At 40.4% G+C, this 22,040-nt stretch overlaps 1 protein-coding gene across 18 annotated transcripts in view; it reads right to left on the bottom strand.

The window, feature by feature from the left end:
• Positions 1-22,040, bottom strand: part of kif1b (kinesin family member 1B) — a 49,158-nt gene that overhangs the window by 16,635 nt on the left and 10,483 nt on the right. For 6 of the 18 annotated variants that reach the window (XM_089010659.1, XM_089010615.1, XM_089010607.1 and 3 more), the window contains exons 3-23: positions 16,329-16,405; positions 16,038-16,217; positions 15,871-15,939; positions 15,238-15,416; positions 14,596-14,707; positions 13,703-13,780; positions 13,552-13,617; positions 13,418-13,435; positions 12,624-12,699; positions 12,273-12,351; positions 12,053-12,195; positions 11,497-11,553; positions 10,696-10,767; positions 9,645-9,856; positions 8,156-8,235; positions 7,858-7,933; positions 6,947-7,026; positions 6,686-6,792; positions 6,306-6,389; positions 6,053-6,233; positions 5,904-5,976 (exon numbers count right to left, since the gene is read on the bottom strand). In XM_089010659.1, coding sequence (XP_088866785.1) covers positions 5,904-5,976; positions 6,053-6,233; positions 6,306-6,389; positions 6,686-6,792; positions 6,947-7,026; positions 7,858-7,933; positions 8,156-8,235; positions 9,645-9,856; positions 10,696-10,767; positions 11,497-11,553; positions 12,053-12,195; positions 12,273-12,351; positions 12,624-12,699; positions 13,418-13,435; positions 13,552-13,617; positions 13,703-13,780; positions 14,596-14,707; positions 15,238-15,416; positions 15,871-15,939; positions 16,038-16,217; positions 16,329-16,405 — 2,099 coding nt within the window. The remainder of the gene's footprint in view (positions 1-5,903; positions 5,977-6,052; positions 6,234-6,305; positions 6,390-6,685; positions 6,793-6,946; positions 7,027-7,857; positions 7,934-8,155; positions 8,236-9,644; positions 9,857-10,695; positions 10,768-11,496; positions 11,554-12,052; positions 12,196-12,272; positions 12,352-12,623; positions 12,700-13,417; positions 13,436-13,551; positions 13,618-13,702; positions 13,781-14,595; positions 14,708-15,237; positions 15,417-15,870; positions 15,940-16,037; positions 16,218-16,328; positions 16,406-22,040) is intronic. The other 12 variants (XM_089010651.1, XM_089010526.1, XM_089010624.1 and 9 more) reach the window with 9 other exon arrangements.

The following is a 22,040-nucleotide window of genomic DNA, read 5'->3' on the forward strand; positions in this document are numbered from 1 at the left end:
GTATCATGGAATTTCACAAGTTTGATTTGCTTTCACGAGCGAAAAAAATGATGTGGCGGGCCGGATTTGGCCCCCGGGCCTTGACTTTGACACCTGTGCTGTAAATCGATGACTGTCCGTGACATCCACTCACGAGTGGCATCATCAATGAAAAACACATCGTAATTTGGGGAGCCAATTTTATTTTATTATTATAATTATTTGAATAATTATTATCGTTGTCGTATTATCATCATTACTAATATTGTTATTGGAGGATACTGATTTGCTGTGGCGACCCCTTGAAGGGAAAAGCCGAAAGGAAAAGAAGAAGACTAATATTGTGTTATTATTGCTACTATTATTATTATTATTATTATTATTATTATTATTATTATTATTATTATTGGCTATCAAGATTTGCATCTGTCCACCCATTTATCAGAAAAGCATGTGCTGGGAGCGCGTCAATTTATTACAGTCATATACCTCTGACAACAGAAGACAGTACGTATATTCCTTTCAACCCTGTTTACAATATGGTTCCGGTAGACATTGTCACAAATTATTTGAGCACACGTTTGTGCAAGATCACCACGAGGCACTTTGATGATGAAAATGCTAACAGCAGATTTACACCTGATGCTTCGAAATAACAGTAAACACAAATATACATGGACAGTACATTTCAAAAATGACTTAGAATACTGTATTTTCCAGCTTACCTGGGTGCACGATGCACCAATGCAAACATCAAATAAGCAATTATTAACGACCCATGTAAGAGCGATTCAAGGTGATGCGTGTGAAAGATAGTCGGCGCAGGTCACGGTGATTACATGTGTGGCATAAGCATTTGTTTTATCTTCCAGCTTTCTTATTGCAGCATAGGTAAGTAAAAACAAGAAAATATTAAAAATGTATTATGCAAAGTCTCCACCATGCAAAGTGTGTCAGATTTTTCCTGAAGAATACCAAGGCCATGAAGTTATTAAAATAAAATAACTAAAGGTTCGTTCGTGTTTAAGGCATACATGCATTGAGAGGCAGACTAGCTGCTAATAAAAGAGGCACTTATTAAAACAGTCACGTAGACTTTAGAGAGAGAATGAAGGTCGGTTCTAGGCTGTGTTGTCCGTGAACGCATGTTCAAGATTATCTTCCATCCAATATTGTAAGGCAGGGAACAATGTTTCTTTGGGAACAACGTCCACATCCACCCAAAAGAATATCAATCAAGCAGCATACGAAGGATATACTGTAGAAATATAGCTATGTAGTATAACAGCTGTAAAACATCATGACTGTAAATGAGAAAAAGAAAAGTTTCTAAATTCTACTTTCATTGAACACTTTTTCTGGGGGACTAAGAGTGCATTAAGCTATTCTATCGTAAAAAAATGCACCACATATTCAAACTGAGGTTCAAAGGCATCCACAACAGAGTCAAAATGGTGCATCCAGTCGTAATACTTAAGTTATATGGTTGATGGGAAGAAATTACTTTCTTATCCAAAGTCTGTCAACGACAGCAACACATCTGTGTGAACATACTGAGTGAGCCTAAAAAAGGAAATAAAAGCAACAAGTAAAAGGCAAATACAGTATGTAAACACCTGAAATCAACCATGATACGTTTGGCAAATAAAAAGATGATTGAATTGTCACACCGGCTGAAAAAAAAATAGTGAGCATGGCATGGGTATTGTGATTAAAAACAGCATAATACACCGTCAGATGCCCAGGATAAAATTTCATTTTTTAGAATACAAACAATTTTTGGATCAACCAATGACAGTCTTTTTATGCTTAGTTGTGATCTGTAATGTTTTTTTTCTTTGCCTGCTGAAAAGGTAGGGGTTCAATTTCTAAACCGCCGTCTCTCTGCTGGCTTTCAGATTGGGGGCAGACATTTGCCTGCGGATGCGGGGGGGTGCCTGAAAGTTGAATGGTCGGTTGGCGTGGTCAGGTTGATGGTACTGCTGGTAAGGATGGAAGCCTGCATCCACGTACATTGTGCTATTATAGTGTTGGGGGTGGGGCTGGAGGTACGGCGGTTGGTTCTGATACTGGCGGGGCTGGTAGAAGGCCTGTGTGTGCCTACGGTTGGCTTCGGCCTGCTGCAGGTGCTCCGCGGAACCCAAAGCCCGCTGACGGAGGTTGAAAGAGTTGCTACGGCTTCGGTCCTGGGGTTGTTGATGGTAATTGTTCCGATAGTTAGGTTTCTGACCCTGGTTGATCCCGTGCTCAAAGTGTTTGTTTCGGCGCTGCAACAACGGACTCGGCAATGACGGACTCGGCAACGACGGAGTGAATTCTACAACGGAAGCGGCTATTTTTTCCTGAGACTGCCCGACAGCTTCTTGGTTTTCAGCATCCTCTTCTTCGACAGCTTCTTTTGGCACTTTTAGCTCAATCACCTTCTCGTCCGTAATAATGATATGGGTGCCGGGGCTCCAGGAGTTGCGGTGTTTGGGGTTACTTTTGAAGGGGAAACGTAGCTTGCGATCTTCTGGGGGAATAAATCGGTGGGGTCCGGTATGCCGGCGGAGCTGCTTGGTGATCTCTTGTTGTTGGAGGCTCTTAAGGCGGAGCTGCTCTTGACGTATCCAACGGGCGTGGCCTCGTTTTAGGCTGGAGTCATCTCCTGCGGTAAAACCCATTTGGGACTCCCCATTTCCTGCGTCGGCCATTTCAGGTACAGGCGAGTGGGGGTGAGAGGTATTTGCTATATTAGGAGGAGGGTCTGGACTGGGAGATGTGTCCTGACCTTCGGGGGTGATGAGTGGAAGGACCTTTTCCATTTTAACCATTTTATTCCTGAGAGCACGGATCTCCTCGTCTTTCATGTTGTTTTGTTTCTTGACCTCCTGCAAGATGTCCTCCAACTTATCAATGTGCACCTTTAGCTCATCCATGACAACGCCGCCGGCTCGAGGCCCGTTGGCGATGACATCCTCAATACGTTCGTCACCAACTCCGACCGTGTCCCAAACATCCCGAGCCACCGCCCTCCACGAGTCCCGCTCATTGGGATCCTTCTTGCTGTAGCTTGCGCAAAGTTCCTTCATCTTCACAATGGCCAGCGCTTCAATTTCCTGACGCGTGTGGCGGAAATCATTGAGGGCTACTTCATAGCAGATTTCTTTGACCGCTTGGATTTTCAAGTCTGAGATGGTCACCCACTTGGAGTCCTTGGTGATGCGACGCCTCTGAGGGATCTGGTACATTTTTACAGGCTCTCTTCTCTTACCGCTACTTGGTAATCCACACTTTTTCACTATGGTTTGTAGTTTGCTGGGAGGCAGCTTTTCCCTCAAGGAGGTGATCAGTCTCCAACTCTCCTCGCAAGACCTCTTATCTGAGTCATCCCCACTATCAGAGTCGCCATCCTTGAGAGAACAACACAGGAAACAAACCAAATGGTCGCCCACCCCCCAAAAAAAGGAGAAATTACAATGGGAAATCAAAGAAAGGATGAAAGATGCTTTTAAAATAAAGATGAATACAAATGTATGAATATGCAACATGGGAACCTCAAATATTTTAACGAAGGACATTTTCAATATCAGATTTATAATGCGGCCACACAATGTTATTGAAATATTTTGCATACATCATAACTTCAACAGATGTATGGCAACGTGCAGCAAATCATTTTCAGTGAACAGTGAAATTATATTTAGAATAAAAATATGTAAACTGTGGCTTTCATTGACTTTCTTTTGTTTTTAATGTCTTTTTTTTATCCTCTAGTGCAGGGGCGTCAAACTAATTTTTGGCTGTGGGTTACATTGTCGTTACGGTTTCCTCTCGAGGGCCGTTATGAATTTGGGCAAGCCATTAGAATGTTTTATCTCCACATGTTACATATTTAACACAAAAAATAATGAATAACTAGTTTTCAAATCTGAAGTCAAGAATAATGACTGTAATGTGGTTTACATACGACAATTTGAAATTTTGGTTCAGACTTTAGCAAGCATCATGGCAATTGACATGGTTGATTTGCTTTTGAGGGCCGAATAAAATGATTTGGAGGGTCAGATTTGGCCCCGAGGCCTTGACTTTGACACCATGCTCGATTGAAAAGATGGACAGTTTGACATGAAAAAACATCCAAAAATTTCAAGAGCCAATGGGTGTGCTCTTGAGCTTAAACAATATCGCTCCCAATGTTGCATATTGATATTAAAAGTAAAATTTGATTATGGTTATCGCAATAAGCAAAGAAATCTCAACAGTGGACAGAAACTGACGACTGAAGCTGATCTGTAGCGTTTTGTCAAATTCCTCTTCAGGATTGAAGACGGAGGCTCCCCACATGAGTTACTTGTGGCAGGCATACATGCACGTTCTTGGACTTGGAAGCTCTCCCCGTTCAGTCCGCAGGGTTTGAATGGTTTTAGTATTAGCTGAGAGTTAGGGGAGCAGGTTCTTGCAGCTGATCAGAAAGCCAGAAGAGAGAGAACAGGCTTGGTGCAGGTTAAGTAAGTGTTAATTCGCTATCAGAAAGGTTAGTTGGGAAAAGAAATGCAGTTTCTCATTTAGTTTGACAAAAAAAAAAACATTACAGATCACAACCAGTGAGTGTTGTTTTGTAGAGTGTCTTTGGTCTTGCTGAACGCGGTCTATGAAGAACTCAACTGCGCTAAAAATGTGTGTCGTTGAAAGTTTGGACATAAAACCTGTTGCGCTGAGATAATGCTGTAAGTTTTATTCACTCTGAATGAATGAATATAAGCAGTGAGAACATTAGTGAGGTGGCACTAATGCCAGCATCATACTCATAATCACACTTGGTCAAAGAAGTCAATGAGAAACCACATTGTCACTGCCAAAAACTACGAGAAAGTTTTTGCTATCACAATGCAGTGTACGTGGCAGTAACTGCATTGAGGAGAAAATTAAAAGCAAGAAATCTAGTCTAGCCAAAGCAAATTTACAGCCACCTCATAGTCAAAATAGCCCAAAAGTGAACTCTGCATCTGACTTCATAGCCAGCCATGAATGAGGTAAGAACACATGCACTTAACGTGAACCATGCAAAAACAGCCTCCATTTATGCAAAATGCTTTTCTTATGACAATGTCCTTGTTCTTTTTTAATAATCAAAATTTGATATTCCAAAGACTAGGGATGGACATGATGATTATTTGATGAGCTGATCATGAATAATTTGGTGGATTCATTGGTGAAAGTTGATTGCTTAGCACAACTGAGAGAAAATGGTGTCCACACATTCATATACAACCAGCGTTGACGCTCAAACTCTAAATGTAGAATGGGAAGATAAGCTATATAAAGCAGAGGAACATTCATACAGACCTAAGCAACATTAGTTCGCACTCAAGATCCAATAAAAAAATCAACATTAAAAAGACTATATTTTTTTAAAAATGAACAATAATCAATAAATCATTCAATCAATAAGATGTGGGTTAAAAATGCCCATCCCTACTTGATGCTAGCTGTTTTGCAAGATTCAAAGTCACTATAGATGAGAAGTGAGAAAGGGCTTTTGGGGGAAAAAAGGAGAAAGCTTCACAATCCAACACAGTCCTTCAAATTGCTAGAGACCTTCAGCTGAAAGCTCACCGGCTTCAAAACAAAATTTCCATGCAAGAACCATAGACATGCACTGGTGCCGCACACATACATATAGCTCAGCATGAGAATTAGTAATTTGCAATTGAAATTGGCCAAACAACTCCAAACCCTTGCATAAAAATGACAAGTTTGCAGTATCACTCAATAAACTGTCTTTCGCTGCGACAACTGGGACATAGAAAGCATCCTAGATATGGTTCCACCCATTCAAAAATCACTATTAAAATTGTATACCAACAAGCTACTTGGGAAAAAAAAACAAAAAAACATTTAAACTGAGAAGTTGGTAGGAAGACCAGCTGCGTTGGACTCACCAGTCTCTGCTGCTCAAGAAGTTGGTCAGCTTCTTCCTTCTCCTTTTTGTAGAGGATTTCCATCTCGGTGAGCCTACCCAAAAAGACCGTCAAGCTTTGAAAAAAAATAATACACAATATTGTACCTTGAATTTAATGTAAAGCATCACCTTTTCTCCATCTCCTGCTTCATGTCAATACCCTGTTTCTCCAGAAGCTCTCTCTGAGCAAAAGTCCAGTCCACTGGCTCCACGGGGGTCTCGGCCGATGGCGTTTTCTCCCTTTCCGCCCTAGCTTGCTCGGGGTGGTTGAAGCGGAACACGTGGTTCTTTCCCATTATGATACGGTTTCCTGAAAGAGAGCAGAGATTTAGTTTTTCCTCATTTTTTTAAAATTACAACTGGTCTTTGTAAATGAACATACCTGACCGCAGCTGGATGGAGTCCTCAACTCGCTTGCCATTGACATAAGTTTCTGATCCCTCGCAGGGCACAAGCATGACGATAACTTCAGCAGAAACACAACAAGCACAAATGACAATCTTATTCTGTATTGTCTTAGTGTGTATATAGCTTATCTTCCCATTCTACATTTAGAATTAGTTCATGCATATGTATCTATTCTATGCATACGCAATAGTGTTTGACTTTGCAGGTAAACGGCATCTGTTTTATTGCAAATTCCCCCTTGTGCCACTATTAAAGGCTTTCTGATTCTAAATCTGACTATGACATAGGAAGATATAATCAACGTGTAAAACTTTATGCAACTGAAAAAACTACACAAAAAACACGTTTTTTTACCATCTCCATTGGCATTCCTCTCACTGCGGAAAACACAGTGCTCCTCCTTGATATGAGCACCACTCAGGACAATATCCTGCCTTCTTTCAGTGTCAGCCTGTCCCACCCTGAAACCATTACAGAGGCTTATTTTATTCTCTGGCATTGCAAAGACAGGCATTTTAGTATGTTACAATGTGACCTTTTGAGATTCGTTGATTAGGATACCTCACTGTGATTAATGTGAATGTTTTTTTAATATATGTATGCCGTTTCATTTACCTTGTAATTCCATCTTTGATGTAGTAGAGTAAACACTCTGACATGAGGGGATCCTCGTTGAGGTTAACCAGATGAGGAGTCTATCGCGGAAACATGACAGGGAGACAGTTAACTATGATGTAATATGAAAACAACGTCCATCCATCCATAATCTGAACCATTTATCCTCACAGAAACATACATCGGGCACAGGTGAGCATTGTTTTCTACCAGAGCTTGCTTGTAACGATAACTATTTCAAATACAGTACATTTTCCGACTTTCTAGTTAAGCCGTGCTAGCGCAACACAGATCTCTGTAAAACGACCAACCTTCTTTGGGGAGAAGACACCATTAAAGTCTGTATAGAGATCACAAGGCTTCTCATTGAAATGCTAACCAACGGAGCAGCAGGGAATGAGAGAGAAAAGAATAAGAATGAAGACAAATGAATGTGAACAAAAATGGAAAAACAAAGAATTCCAGTAAACTGTGGATACAACAAAGTACAAAAAGGGGGATCGTCACGCTAGTCTCTGTGAAAGTCTTATCAATTACAACATTTTTGTTGTTTCAATCTAATATCTACAATACACAAAGAAAAGGGAATCTTCCTAAGGGAATGACTCGGCAATTACACTTTTTTCTGCCTACTTGAATGGACAAACCTTCTTTTTGGAAAAACAATCAACGTGTTCATCAAATGGATTTTCGCGGCTGAGCTGTGTGCACGAAAAGGCAAATAATCACACGTAAAGACAAAAACAGAAAAGATCAGATCTAAAGGAAGAACAAAAGATGGTGCAGGCAGGGTTCTTGAAAAACACAGTAACATGTGAAACACAAAAAGAGGAAGCCATGGTAGAGAGTGGTTGAATAACAAAATCCCCTTCGTCATTGTCAGCATGCAGGTGTGATGATGACTTGTCTACCTTTTTCGGAGAGAACACCCCCAAAGTGCCTCCATCTTCGCGGATTGCCACTCCCATTTCTGCAAGTAACGCCTCCCTGTAAAGAAGGCACAGCATGTAGTATAATTTTTGTGTTTTGCATCGTAGCACAGAAAATACACAATTTAATTAATGATAATTAGTTTTCATCTATTAAAAACAATGGATGAAAAGCCATCATGCCTTCATCATTAAAGGTAATGACAGTAGAGGTTCAATAAAGCTGAGCATGTTGTGGTTGGAGGACTGACTATGGATTGAGTGGCTATGTGATAGTGACCTCTCCATGCGGATGGCCTCGGTTTTTCGCAGCTTCTCTTCCCAAGTTTCATTGAGCTCTGCAATGATCTTTTCAGATTCCTAAAAAAAAAAGTCAAAATGTGAAACAGTTGACAGGCTTAAACAGTGAACTTAGCTCATCTTTTATTTGTACATCTAATGTCATCTTTACATTTGGATCACAAGGAGTAAGCGGTGGGATCACAAACACGACAATCAACCAGTATGTGCCTCACTCCAGGAGATAAAATGGAATTACTCAGGAGCTATTTTTGTCCATTTTCCTCCATATCTGCGTACAAGCTTGACGTCACTTGATAAGACTCGAGAGTGGGCACTGTGGTTGTCATGGCAACTGCCTCCAGAAATAGTTGGATGATTACGCCGCTATATCAACAGTTATATGAGCAGTATAAGAGTGACGGCAGGAAAAGCCACCACTGCTTTGAAATGACTACATGAATTGAGGAAGATTGTTAGGTTGATTTTTTTAGTTATCATACATTTGCATATAATTAACCCTCACATTCTGTTGAAATAAAAATCATGTTGATTATGTTGTGGGTCATTTTTACCCGTATGTAAAAATCCACCCAAAACACTGAATTAATAGGTGACATCAGCAACAAATCTTGCTGAGACCACATATGTTCTATCCCATATGGATATTTTAGTACTGTTTTGCAGAAAGGAAAAGGAAAGGATGTCCAGTGCTTTAATCAACACAAAAATGGAAAAGGGTAAAATTGACCTGTAACATAATATGAGGGTTAATGATGAAGTGTTCATGCCTTTAATGATATACAGTGAAACCTTGGTTTTCGAACGTCTCGGTTCTCATTCAATTTGGTTTCCAACCAAAAATGTCGGGTTTTTTATGCTCCGGTATACAACTGAATTCGGCTCTCAACCAAACTGAGCAGACCTTAATGCACCACACGACTACCCTCCGCTTCCTTATACGTCACATCCTCTTGTCATGCATCCCTCAATATGCATAAAATACTTAGTTTTTATCCCCCCCCAAACCCATCTCAATTTTGCTGCTGTAGATTGAAAATGTCCCAATTGTGGAACTATTAAACACTTTCTGATTGTGATTGTGACTGACACATCCATATCGTTGAATTAAGTTTTTTTTACTAACAAGCAGACATGTTTGGCTGAGATCTGTGCAAATCGGACGTTATCGTTATGCTGTGATAGCTGGGACAGGTGCCAACATGTCTGTGGTAGACGGCGAGAGAGAGAGATGTTTTTATGTCCCGATGTTAATGTTGTTGTTAAATTTGATGAAAATAAAACATGTTGTAGTATGTTTTATAGAATTTTACAGATGACCTGCTCTATTATTACGTGTTTATCCAGTTTATGCTGTGAATTAGTTAAAAAGTGTTCAAGAAATAAATAAATACAATTTAACTAAGAACCACTCCACTTTGACTTTTACACTTCAGTGGGACAATGTAGCCCCCACAGTCCTGCTTTACCTTGAGTCTTTCAATGGCTTCCTCTCCTCCGGGAGTGGACATGATCCGCTCCTGAATGCTGGTGGCAGACTGCAGGACACCCTGGCTGCACAGGGTGCCAGAGGATGGAGAAGCAATCAGGGAGCCAATTGGGGCTGTGGAGAAATGGCCAGGGCGTTGGTTCTCTGAGGCTATCAAGTTTCTATTCTTATTGTTCTGAATGTCTTTGAGGTCTGTACCGACAGCAAGAGGGAAAGAGAGGTGGGTGTCGGCAGGGGGTCGGATTGGGGGGGTGATAAAACATGAAATGACAGGAACAAAATCGAACATCAGGAGATTAGAAGAAACAGAGACAGGGAAAGTGGGGGAGACAAAGGAGGGAAGACCAATGTGAGACACACATTGTACGGGGTTTCGACAAATGCGCATCATAAAGGCTACAGAAAAGCAGTTTTCATACAAGATATAGCAAATTTGTTCCTCCGTCTGCTTTAACTGTAAAGTGTAACAAAGCATCTGCATTTCCATCTCCCTTTGTACAACTCCTGAAAACAACAGTTCCTTATATGCATTTGTCTGTGCGAAAAATGCTATCCCGGTATCGATGTTAACATGGACTCATGATTGACATTGCAAGATGGTCCAGTGGGCAAATGACATTTGATTACATGCTGCCCATATTTGGATGACAGTTGATCTCACACAGCCGCACACACTCGAGCTACAATTTATCCCTCATCCACATCATGCCAGAAGCACAGCAATCAGTCCGAGTGTTAATATAACCAAAGAGAAAACACATCACTTCGCTTTTTTTTAAATAAGGTGGATGACAAACACGTTTGCATCTACACCATTTTTTCGTAGGACTTTGGCAGTCACAAGAGCCAAATTGGATTTCTGATTTTAATTCCTTAACAATTCGTACACATTAACATGGAATGTTAGTACAATAGAAAGGTTATAAGGGAAAGAGTGTTAGGAATACAGCCTAGCGCAAACTAACACACCAACTACTCACTTTAGGTTAGTGGAATCTGATTAGGCTACACACAATTTCTATTCAATGCACCTTTTGGTCTGAAGCTCTGAACCTCAGGTTGACCACTGAGCAGTGGCATTGTAAAGCTTTGAGCTTTGTCACCTGCAGTGGACGTTTAGTTAGAAAATAAATCCAAAGAAACACGCCAACCAAGAAAGATGTAAGAATGTGAGTTATTGAATGACATGGATATGGGGAACTAGCTTGAAAAAAGGGCACTCTTAATGGTCATTTGAGACCCTAGCCAATTTCATCAAAACAAGCACAGGCTAAGCTAATAGCATGCTAACCATGGCCAGAACAGCACAGCGAGCGAAGCCCTGCATTTTTATTCACATTTAGCAGTTCCAAAATTTTCATGCAAAGCTGGTAGCAGTTTTTATTAAGGCTAGGCGATATTGCTATCTAAAATTAAGTCTTTTGGATAACCGCATAAACGTAAAAAAACATTGGTGGTGTTTATTTTGTTTGGGTAAAAAGATAAAAATATATCCTTATGAAAAGACGCCACCCGGAAGTGCAACTTAGTGGTTTTGAGCAACCGTGTTGGAAATTGGAATAGCAGCTAGCATTATAGTCTCAACAAAAGAAATGGGCAAAATAATTAGGCATTCACAATAAGTGATCTTTAAGAAATACATACTTTATATACGCAGTTCTCATTATAATTAGTGGATTGTTTTTTTTTGGTTGCTATGACAACTTCAATGGCTGAAAATTTGTTGTTTAAATAAAACATCGACTATCTTTGATATATCGCCTAGCCCTAGGTCTGAAAACAACATTCTCGTAACTGCTAAAGAGCAAACAGCAAAAACAGTGCATAACTACCAGACATATACAAACATTTGATTCCACTTCCTTGGCAATCATCCCCCAGATGATCAACTGAGGGTAAGAAGGAAAAGATGAAGGGGGTCAGAGTTCAGAACAGGTAGAATGACAGGGAAGATGTTTTTGACATGTTATTGGCTGAGCAGAATGAGAATGGAAACAATGATGACAACAAATGGTGGTTACACGCAAAAGTGAGAAATGAGCAAGTTACTGTAGGCCCAGTTTGTACCTCTCATGTGTGTGGAATTGAGAATACAAGTGTAGTAGTTTGTCACATGTTAAAATATACAACAGTATTTACAGTCATTACTTATGATCATACTTGCAAAATCTACAGACTGGACTCAACGATATTGTAACTGAGACACCAAAAAATGCAATTGGTTTGAAAATCCTTTTTGGTTAGTGGTTGTAGATGACATTTGTACAAGAGTTCAATCATGCAGAGTGATGGCATCTATGGGAAACTATGCGGCAGAAAAAAAATAATTGAAATGAGACGATAAGAGAGGGAGGCCCATTTTGTGCGCAATTTTGATATAACACTCACTGTCCAGGATGTCTCCCAGTCCTTGTGCACGGAGCAGTTCCTTCAGTCGGGCAACTTCATCCTTCAGGTCACGCACCAGCTTATTGTTGGGATCTTCATTGATGACAGCATTGCATTTGATATTCTTGGCTCGATCGGCATATCTAGAAATGATCAAATAAAGCAAATTAGAATGATCTGGAATTCTTTATAACAATGTGCAGCAGAACAGGAATCTTACCGCAGTGTGCTCAGAGTTTCATCATAATTAATATCAGCAGGACTGAGGGCAGCAACCATTGCAGTTCTGGAATTTCCACCTATTAAAAATAATAATAAACAGTCATATGAAAATGACATTAGCGTACTGGTCCATTGTTTTTGTTCCATACTCATTACTTGTAGATTATATGTACTTTATCTTTCATCAACATGCCCAAATCACTGCACACATTGTAAATTATGAGGGACGTCATCCACACTCAATTCTGTATCACCACATACAAATTTGTGTACATTGATTTGTTCAAACAAATGATGTTCAATCATTCCACTGCCAAATGATGTCAAACAAATTTTCTAATATTCATACCAAGGTTCTCTCTCAAGAGCCACGTCAAAACGGAGTCTCTGTACGGGATGAAGTCTGACTTCTTTTTCTTCTTGCTCTGAAATCAAAATGCAACGAGTATTTTTTAAAGATGGATGGCGATTTTTAACAAGGGTGAAGGATGACAATAATGAATTATGCAACACGGTGCATGATAACAAAACATGAGGCGACTTGAAATGCTTTTTGGTAAACGGTTGAAGATTTTACAGCCCATGGAGACGGAATGCACAACTATGATAGGAACCAAATTCAGTCAATAAGGAAAAAAAACAATTGTGGTACCATCTTTTCCAGTGTATAAGGCGCACCCCCAACGAATGGTGCATTTTCAAACCTTTTCCATATATATAAGGCGCACCGGACGACAAGGCGCACTTGGGATGAATGAAAAAAAAGTTTTCCAAATATAATATATAAATAGATCAAAGTTTTCCAAATATAAGGCACACCACATTATTAGGCGCTACAGTAGAGGCTGGGGTTACACACTACTTCTTCTACAAGGGGAAATGGAGTCTGTGGCTGCTGACAGTAGTTGCGAGACCTGTTGCGCCTTAATATGACATCACATAAGGCATGTAAGCCGCAGGGTCATTCTTTGAAGAAAATCAAGGCTTTTAGGTGCGCCTTAAACACCGGAAAATGTGGCAGTGGAGTAACAAAATGTCTTCATGAAGAGCACAGAATGTCACCACTACGTATTACAAAAGGCAGTCAAATCTACACCGTGGGGATGAATCAGAGGTTAATGATTGAGCTGCCATAGGGTTTACCTTGCTGGTACAGTTATCCTGTGTAAGCGGGTATTTACAAGGATGGGAGAAAAGACAAGGGCAGATATTACAGCGTATCAGACAAAAACAAAGAGGAAAAAAAAGAGCAAAATTAAAACAGACAAGACACTCACCACTTCCGCCAGGGCAGAGATGACCTTTCCTAATGTGGTTAGGGACTTATTGATGTTTGCTCCCTCCTGCAACCAAATAAATATATTACGCATGTAGCAACAATTGAAGCCATTTATACTCTTATTCTGTCACGAATACATTGAGTCTTACCTTCAGCCGGGTGCCTTTAGCTCCAGTGGAATCGGCTCTTTCACTTCCTGCCAAGTCCACAAGACTAATTTTACTCACCTGAAAGGAGAGCAGAAACAAAGAATGAAATGTATATACAAAAATGTCTAAACTGGACATGACCGTCACAAGTCAAGGTGCAGCTGGGGAGTATTGTGGTCATGCAAAATACATTGTTATTTGTGCTTGAGGAAATGCTATCACAAAGCAATCTAAGAAAACATAAAATTAAGATGAGAAAAAAAAATTATAAGAATACAAGACAATAGAACTTCTTCTTCTTTCGGCTTTTCCCTTCAAGGTGTCGCCACACCAAATCAGTGTCCTCCATCTTTAGAGGTTTGATCCGCATGTTTGTTTTGGCCAAGCTTTTACGTCGGATGCCCTTCCTGACACAGCCCTCTGTATTTATCCGGGCTTGGGATCGGCACAAGAAGACATATGTACCTTTGTGGCTACAGAACAAGCAACTCGCTCAGTAAAAGGATCCCAAACACAAAATGGTAATCGGCACAGCAACATTCAAAAATATATTGCGCTTTAACAACAGCTGAAACTATAACAAAAGCGCTTTTATTATTTTATTTATTATTCCTGTGTTCATATTAGTGGTGCTCCTGTTGATGGGGCATATCCATTGTGGTCACCTGACTTATTATCGACATATGCCTTTCATCGGCGATCACAAAAAAATATGTTACTAGCCGATCAGAATTTGCAGCCTGCAGCCAACGAAAACCCATGTTTATGCATTTTCTGCCCTGTCAATTTGAAATAATGTTAATTTTATGTATCATGAAGGGATGGAAATTTCAATAGAATGATTTTTTAAAAATCTAATTAATCGGCGAATCAAATGACTGACAGGTGCCTACTTTTTCAGTGGAAAGGTCTGTCTCACTGTCGTGTTTTCGCTGCGTGAAGACAATCGTAAAAACCGCATGGGATCTGCTGCTCGTCTCATTCATGTTGGTGGCTGCCACCGTTCTGTAAACAAAAAGAAACAGTTGGAATGATGTTCCTCCCAATACCATGTAGTTTTGTATAAACCTTTGAAAGCAGCTTTGAAAAGATTTGACATACAACAAACAAATCACGGGGCTTTACCCCAATTCGAGTGACTGCTAAATTAGGGATTATTTTGCGTGGCGGATGTGGATATTACCGTGAAGACATCAGACACAAGCATACATTGTACACTGGGAGGGCTTATTTGGAGTACATGGCGTGTAAAACCCATATCTCCTCCTGTGACTGTCCCTATTGAGTCAGCAGCGTAGGAAGATTAGGGCGAGGTTCACTCCTCCCAGCAGGAAATCGCACAGTGACACAAATACACGCTAATATGTGGACACTACTTTATTATCCGTGCTATAAAGCTATATATAAGTTGCATGGTTATCTTTTGAAGAAAATCAAGGCTTTTGGGTGCACCTTACACAACAGAAAATAATGTACTTCGGACACATTCGGACATCTTTGCCCCAAAATAGAATTCCACTGATCTGATTACATACCTGGCCTTATTTCCTGCATCCATGAGGTCAGCGATGTCAGTATAGGAAGTGACGGCAAGCTTGGAGAGATCCTCTACGTAGGGGCCCAAAAGCGGATGCTCTCTCACTCGGAGATTTCCTTTGTTCTTGGGATTGAGAAGATCTCGCACCCGCTCACAGTAGATCTCCATGTAACTGACCTGCAGACAAGGGATTTAAAGTCAGTTCCTCATCTAAACCTAAATGCGTTGATCATGTCCGGTCAGGTCCTAGGATATTTAGATTTTGAGAGAAATTGTGAGTTGTTTTGTTGATGTTTTAATCTGTTATGAGCCTCAGAGTTTTGGGAGACCCTCATGCATGCATGATCTTTCTTTCTAGTTACGACAGAGCTGAGTGTGCCTTTGAGGCCGTTTGCCTCAGATCGGGAAAATCACATCACAATTTCCCAGTCCTGCCAACTCGATGTCATCGTTTTAATGTGAATCTATTATTTCGCAAGAAAATTTTTGGAGGACAATAAAGATGAAGTATTTATACATTTGTACTACAACAGACAATTGAAGGCTACTGGTGGGAAAAGTCAACATGAAAAGCCAACGTCAGAGTAACAAGATGACAGAGACGGCGAAAAAAAAATAGTCTGATATTTACTTCAACGGAATAGGAGAGCTCCTCTTTGTTGCTATCTTCGTTGATTTTCTCAAACAGATCCTCACAAAGCTGAAAGAGAAATCCATGTAGCATTTTATAATAATAATAGCCAATAGAAAGGTATTTGCCGAAAACAATTGTCACAAAAGTAGCACTGAGGCACAAACCATGGGAATGATTCCCTCCTGGCCTTCCTCCTGTTTGCCCATCATGGTGTAGGATTTGCCAGCTCCAGTCTGGCCATAAGCAAAAATGCAAACGTTGTAGCCCTCAAAGGCGTGCTGCAGCATTTCTTTGCCAATGTCATTGTACACTTGGTTCTGCGCGGCAAAGCAGGGGTCTTCCGGCTGCAGTGGATGGAACAAAGGATGCAATGCAGAACGGATTAAAGTCATTTTAAAACAAACTCATGATGAAATTCATTTATTCATCATTATATAAAAAAAGGCTGCGCTCACCGTTGTGTGGGACCAGTAGGAGTAATCAAAACTGAAGGTTTTTGCTGGTTCTTTTGGGGCTTTGGGGTTGAGGATAGCTGAGGATAAGGAACAAAGTTGTGTTAAGGTGACTTGTATCGTTTTGTCACTCATATCACATCATTGAAATATAAGCTGTTTTTGAAAATATTCCAGTTAACTCATTCACTGCAGGACGATGTGCAAAAATTTGTCCACTCCAGTGCCAGGGTTTTTGTCACTTTCACTCAAATTGCAGGACCCACAGAATATTGAGTTTTAGGACTACATAAATATTCAATGCAGCATAACAAACATTAGACTCTCTTCTTTCATCAGAAAAAAAGAGTTAATTCCTAAATTATATGGGTCTGGAGTTATCTGAGCTTGAACTGGGGGTGGCTGCACAAAATACAATAAAATACATACATATTGATTTAGATAGCGCTTTAACAACAGCTGAAACTGTAACAAAGCCCTAACATTGACAAAAGGAAAATACTGCCCCCTTGTGGAAGGGAAAAACACTGCCAGAGGTCTGACCAGGGGTCATGATTTTCCTTTCCTGAATAAATTTGGGAATGGCGGTGAATGAGTTAAAAAGAAAACTGGAGCATTGTGAGAGGGGGTCGAGGGGGCGTGGGGGGTTTCGACACCTGCTGTAGCTGCCATAGACCCGATGACACTTGACTTATGCACGACCGAAGTGTTTCCGATGGCCACACAGACATTTCCCATTGAACGTGAATCTGCAACTATGCAAGGCATTTCATCCCTCTCAACCATGCTTGCAGAGACGCGTGGGCACGCTATTAAAGCTTTCCACACATTGAATGCACAACGAAAAGAAAAGAAAGCACGTCGTAACTGAGAATTTACTGAAGGACATTTGCAGACAACAATATCTCAATACTTTGCAATTCTTTTCTCTCTTCAAATGGATGTTTATCTTTTTTGTGTGCCATCTGCTGGGACTGTAATAGAGCGGAGGCAGATGACATGCATGTGCAAAGAAATAAGGCTTGAATAAATCTCTAAGTGGACGCTTAGTAGTCTGCTTTTTGTCATGTCTGGGAGCAAAAACGTGAATGCAACTATGTTCACGGGCAACTGAAATCATCGGCTCGCGCTTTGACTTAAGGACACTTTAGAGGCTTTTGCATGAACATGTCCCCATCAGAGTACTCAGAGGATCCCGCGTGCTTATCAATAATGCAAGAGATGTTGAGACGGGGATTGTGTGTCACCTTCGGTCAGTCAGATTCTGACAGAAAAGCACAGCATGTCCTCAGACACAGAAACATGACATCCTCATGCTAAATATGTGACAAGCAAGGAAACTAAACTCCAACGCCTGTAGAAAGGTGATGAATTTTTGAGCCATGTACATAAAATCATTATTTAGAATAGTGGACAGGGGAGTGCACGGCTTGAGTGCAACCGGCAGTCGAGTCTGTGTGGTCGCTGTCAAAAGAACAACAACATGACAAGCATCACCGAGCTTGTCATGTTGTTGTTCTTAGCTGCACCGATATATCTGCATCAATTTTGCTCGTGCTGTGGCATGTGGACACAGATATTTTTCATTTTTATATATCAAGAAATAACTAAATGCTCCCTTAAAAATTACATGGGGTTAATGCTAATCCCATGTTTAAATGTTCTCATTTCTAACACATATTTTATATTCAGAACACCATAAAACAAAGGAAATATTTCTAAAACTGAAATAAGCTAGAAATAGAGTGATAAAATACTATTCATTGAATGGTATTGTAAGAATATTACAACAAAATAACAAACCACGTTCCTTAAGTACCTACAAATCGAATATCTGAAATAATAATATGTCGTAATAAATGGTATAACGTACAATATACGTTTTTATATCGCCTTATGATGTATTCTTGAAATAAAATGTATTATTATTATTCAGCATATTTGGCTCTTACATCTGCTCCAGCACTACTTTCCCAGACAGCAATATTTTTGCTGACAAAAACATTGCTATGGAAACAAGAAAATATTCAAAATACAATTTGTGGTTTGCTATTTGTACTTTGCTGGCTGTGTTCATGGGCATGACATGGTGTGTGTGTTTGTGCGTGTGATTTAATTTTCTTTGAAAAGGAAACTTTGTAAAAGTTTACAAACTGCCGACAGGTTAAGGTACAATAGTTGAGTGGAACTACCACACTGATTCCTGAAAGATGATACAGTGAAACAAGTGGCTAAATAAAGCAAAAAATTCACCTTTGACCTGCCTTCAAAGGGACACTGGATCCCGGGTATTTAAAAACACACGGGTGTTTTGGTAACCGATGCCCCTCCGTTCCACTTTCCTGGAACAATTTACTCTGGCAAACAGGGAGGCAGCTGAAGTGATGAGTCGAACAGTCATAAAACAGAAAGGCGACGACAATAGCGTGGGATGGTGATGACAAGCCAGCAAGATGAATGACCATCCATTTGTCATTCTGATTATTAGCCATGATGTGAGGACTCTATTGTTGAGCAAAAATTGTTTGTTTTTGTGTTTTGTTGATGTTCAATATTTTTTTTTTCTCAGAAGCAGATCATACAAGACTGCTCATCACCGGGAGTTGAACCCTACTTGGAAAGGTCCTTGATGGCCATGCTCCCCCTGCACACAGAAATCTATCTCAACCACAAGATCCGGCGGATCTATCAGGCGAGGTCTCAAGTCCGGCTCCAACTCATATGTTACAAATCGATTTAGTGATTATGTTGTTGCCAATTAATCAATGAATAGAATTTGGACACAAAAGTTTGAATTAGAGCCCTTTTTTATGTTTTATTTCGATTCAACGCTTTATGACGTTCATAGCAGACGACAGAAATTCTGAGCATTTGGTTGCTTTTTTTTAAGTAAAATGGGTATATTAATGATAAATCAATTATCAAAACAATTTCGCTTAATTCGATAATCAATTGGTGATTAATGAAATACCGGATATTATTGCAGCTAAACTCTCAAATGAAGCTACTCAACAAACTCAAATATATCAGCGTATTCAACCGCAATTCGCTACCAAGAAATAGAGCTCATTCACGCCAATGGTCACATGTATGTCCCTTACTTCTGCTTCAGGATTCCTTTTTTTGACCTGTTGAACTTTAGTATTGACAAACAAGCTAGAATCTGAGAAGGTGTTTACATGTGCTAAAAAAACAAAACAAAAACCTACACATGAACAGCAAGCCACGCAGTAGAAAATCGTCCTGAACTTAAAATGCCAGACGAATCTGCAGTGTAATCAACGGCGTCATCGTACGTCTTTCTAAACCATGGCAACAGGTACGGAAGCAGCTACTGGTTGCCATAACAACTTTCACTTGGCACAAAGAGGGGGAGAATGCAGTACACTGTTCTCTGTATTTTCTTTTTTCAACTATTTTCCCTAACAGTTGTTTAGATGACAGAGTACTGAAAACAAGATTATGAATAATAATGTAACAACTGCATGAGGGCTATTTCAAAGTCAGAATAATCATCATGTGAGAGTGGAAATATTTTCCTTCGAATGTCAGACCAATGAAAGTGTCAAATTATAACTTTCAGAATGCACAAAGCATTCAATATTATATCTAACCTGTCGGTATTACGTCTGCACACATACATAAACACCCTATCTGGGTCAGCATGTGATTATCCAGAAAAACTTAACCCGCAAAAAATAAATGGATGACTGGAAATGAACAATGAGACGAGCCACTGAACTGAGAAGAATTCACAGCAGCGACATCATTACCTAGTCAAATATTTATTTGCTCTTAAATGTCACTGATCCGGATTTTCGGTTCCTGATGAGCAGGAGATGAGCTAAATCAGACAGACAGGTTATTATTGCTCCATGGGCGCTTACCATTTTAAGATGAGGTGCGTACCTGTGAACTATCCACTCCTTCTAAATAGAGAAGATCACACGTAACCATCACATATGTTGCACTCTGGCATTTAACATGGGGCCAGTAATCCGGCCAAAGTGAAGCTGCCTGGGGTAATATGGTTGTTCGAGGGTCTCTGCACACCAGACGGGGGCTAAAATCTCGGGACATTCGCTTGAGATGAGAAAAGGGAATTGTCCTGGCCCTATCACTTAGGAATTCAAACATTTGGACAACATCGATAGGAAGCAAATGATTTGTTTTTTTTTTTTTCAATTTCAGGCAGCAGGTGAATCGGTGTGTGTGTGTGTGTGGGGGGGGGGTCAAATTAGCACATTTGTCCTTCAGTCCCTGCAGTGGTACTTTGCCTCCCTGCGGGCTGTGCAAACATGAGTTGCATGGTGATATAATGGCTCACCTTGAAAAAATGTTGATGCAGTTCTCATGCAGCATTTTATGGTAACCTTTCCCCCACCCCCCAAAAAATAAATAAATACCTTTGTAACAGAAATACGTAATTACATCGACCAGCCTTCAAACTAGCACATGAAACTCAGCACTGACAGCTGAGGAAAAGATAAGATATGATGTTGGTGATAAAACATGTCAATTACAAAAAGTCATTTGTGGTATCTGATGTACCGCAAAAAAATGTGGCATATGTGGATGTCGTCTGAGGGCCACAATATGTCTGTCACTGGAGTGTTACTCGCCCTCCCCGATGAGATGAGTATGAATGTGACTCGAGAGAAAGCTATGTCAGAAGAGGACAACATTAAGTCATTAAAAGGAGCACAAAAGAACAGACCCAACCGTAAAATGTGTTCACAAATGGCTTCTCTGTGTGGCTATGTGTGATCAGAGATATGGATGTCTCCTGACCAAGCCACACACTCTTGCAAATTCACAGAAATGCCCGACACTATCACCTTGAGTGGACTGTCAGCCATTCACACGTCACAATGGCAATACTATGCCTCAGTCGGGCGGATGGGGGGCGGGGGTAGTAGACATAAGGTGATAGTTTGAGCACGGCTATATGATGCTAATGGTTATTCGCTCTTACACAGCATAGTGGACGTTCCGCGTTGCCACAGAAAACTTGTTTGTCCATATCAAGTGTCATTGAAAGAGTGTGTGATGTGTCCCGGTTGCTTGGGGCGACGGTACAGATGACAAAGTTATCAAGGGATGCAACTCAAAGCAGTGGGCTATAAGTAGCGTCCAAAGCACTGCGATTCAACATTTGACAAACAGCTGAGCTTGCTGCAACCACAACATTGGACGGACAGCGTTTCCAAAACAACTTTGGTGACAGCAAACTTTTATGTCCCGTCAAGGACATGCAGTACATCTTTCAATGAACAAACGCACAGCATTGGAAGATGTATTTGTTGAAACAATGTAGCTAAAAAAGACCCCCCACGCCCTGCCCCGGACCGCCAATGAAAGGTGGATGGCGTCATTATTTGTCCACAGAGACTGTGGATGGGGGAGGACAGGAAGAGGGGAGAACAATACATTGAATCCAGGAGGCTGAAGTTCACAGCAAAACATGTGAGGTAATCTGTTATGACAAGGCTTTGTGTGCCCAGCTCCCACCATGAGAATTTTGCTTTTTTAATATTGTTTGCCCTCACCCTCCTTTTTTAATCGTTTACAGTCTTGTACAAAAAGTTTTATTTTGTAGAGTCCACATTTTGGAGTATTACGCTCGGTAGCCATTCCATCTGTTGTTTAATCAATGACAAGACAAACGACCCTGTGTATTACTTCTTCACCTTGACAGTATTCCTGGCACAAATC

This window comes from Hippocampus bargibanti, linkage group LG01 (genome assembly GCF_051943395.1).
Source record: "Hippocampus bargibanti isolate YZ-2025 linkage group LG01, ASM5194339v1, whole genome shotgun sequence".
Classification (NCBI taxonomy): Eukaryota; Metazoa; Chordata; class Actinopteri; order Syngnathiformes; family Syngnathidae; genus Hippocampus; species Hippocampus bargibanti.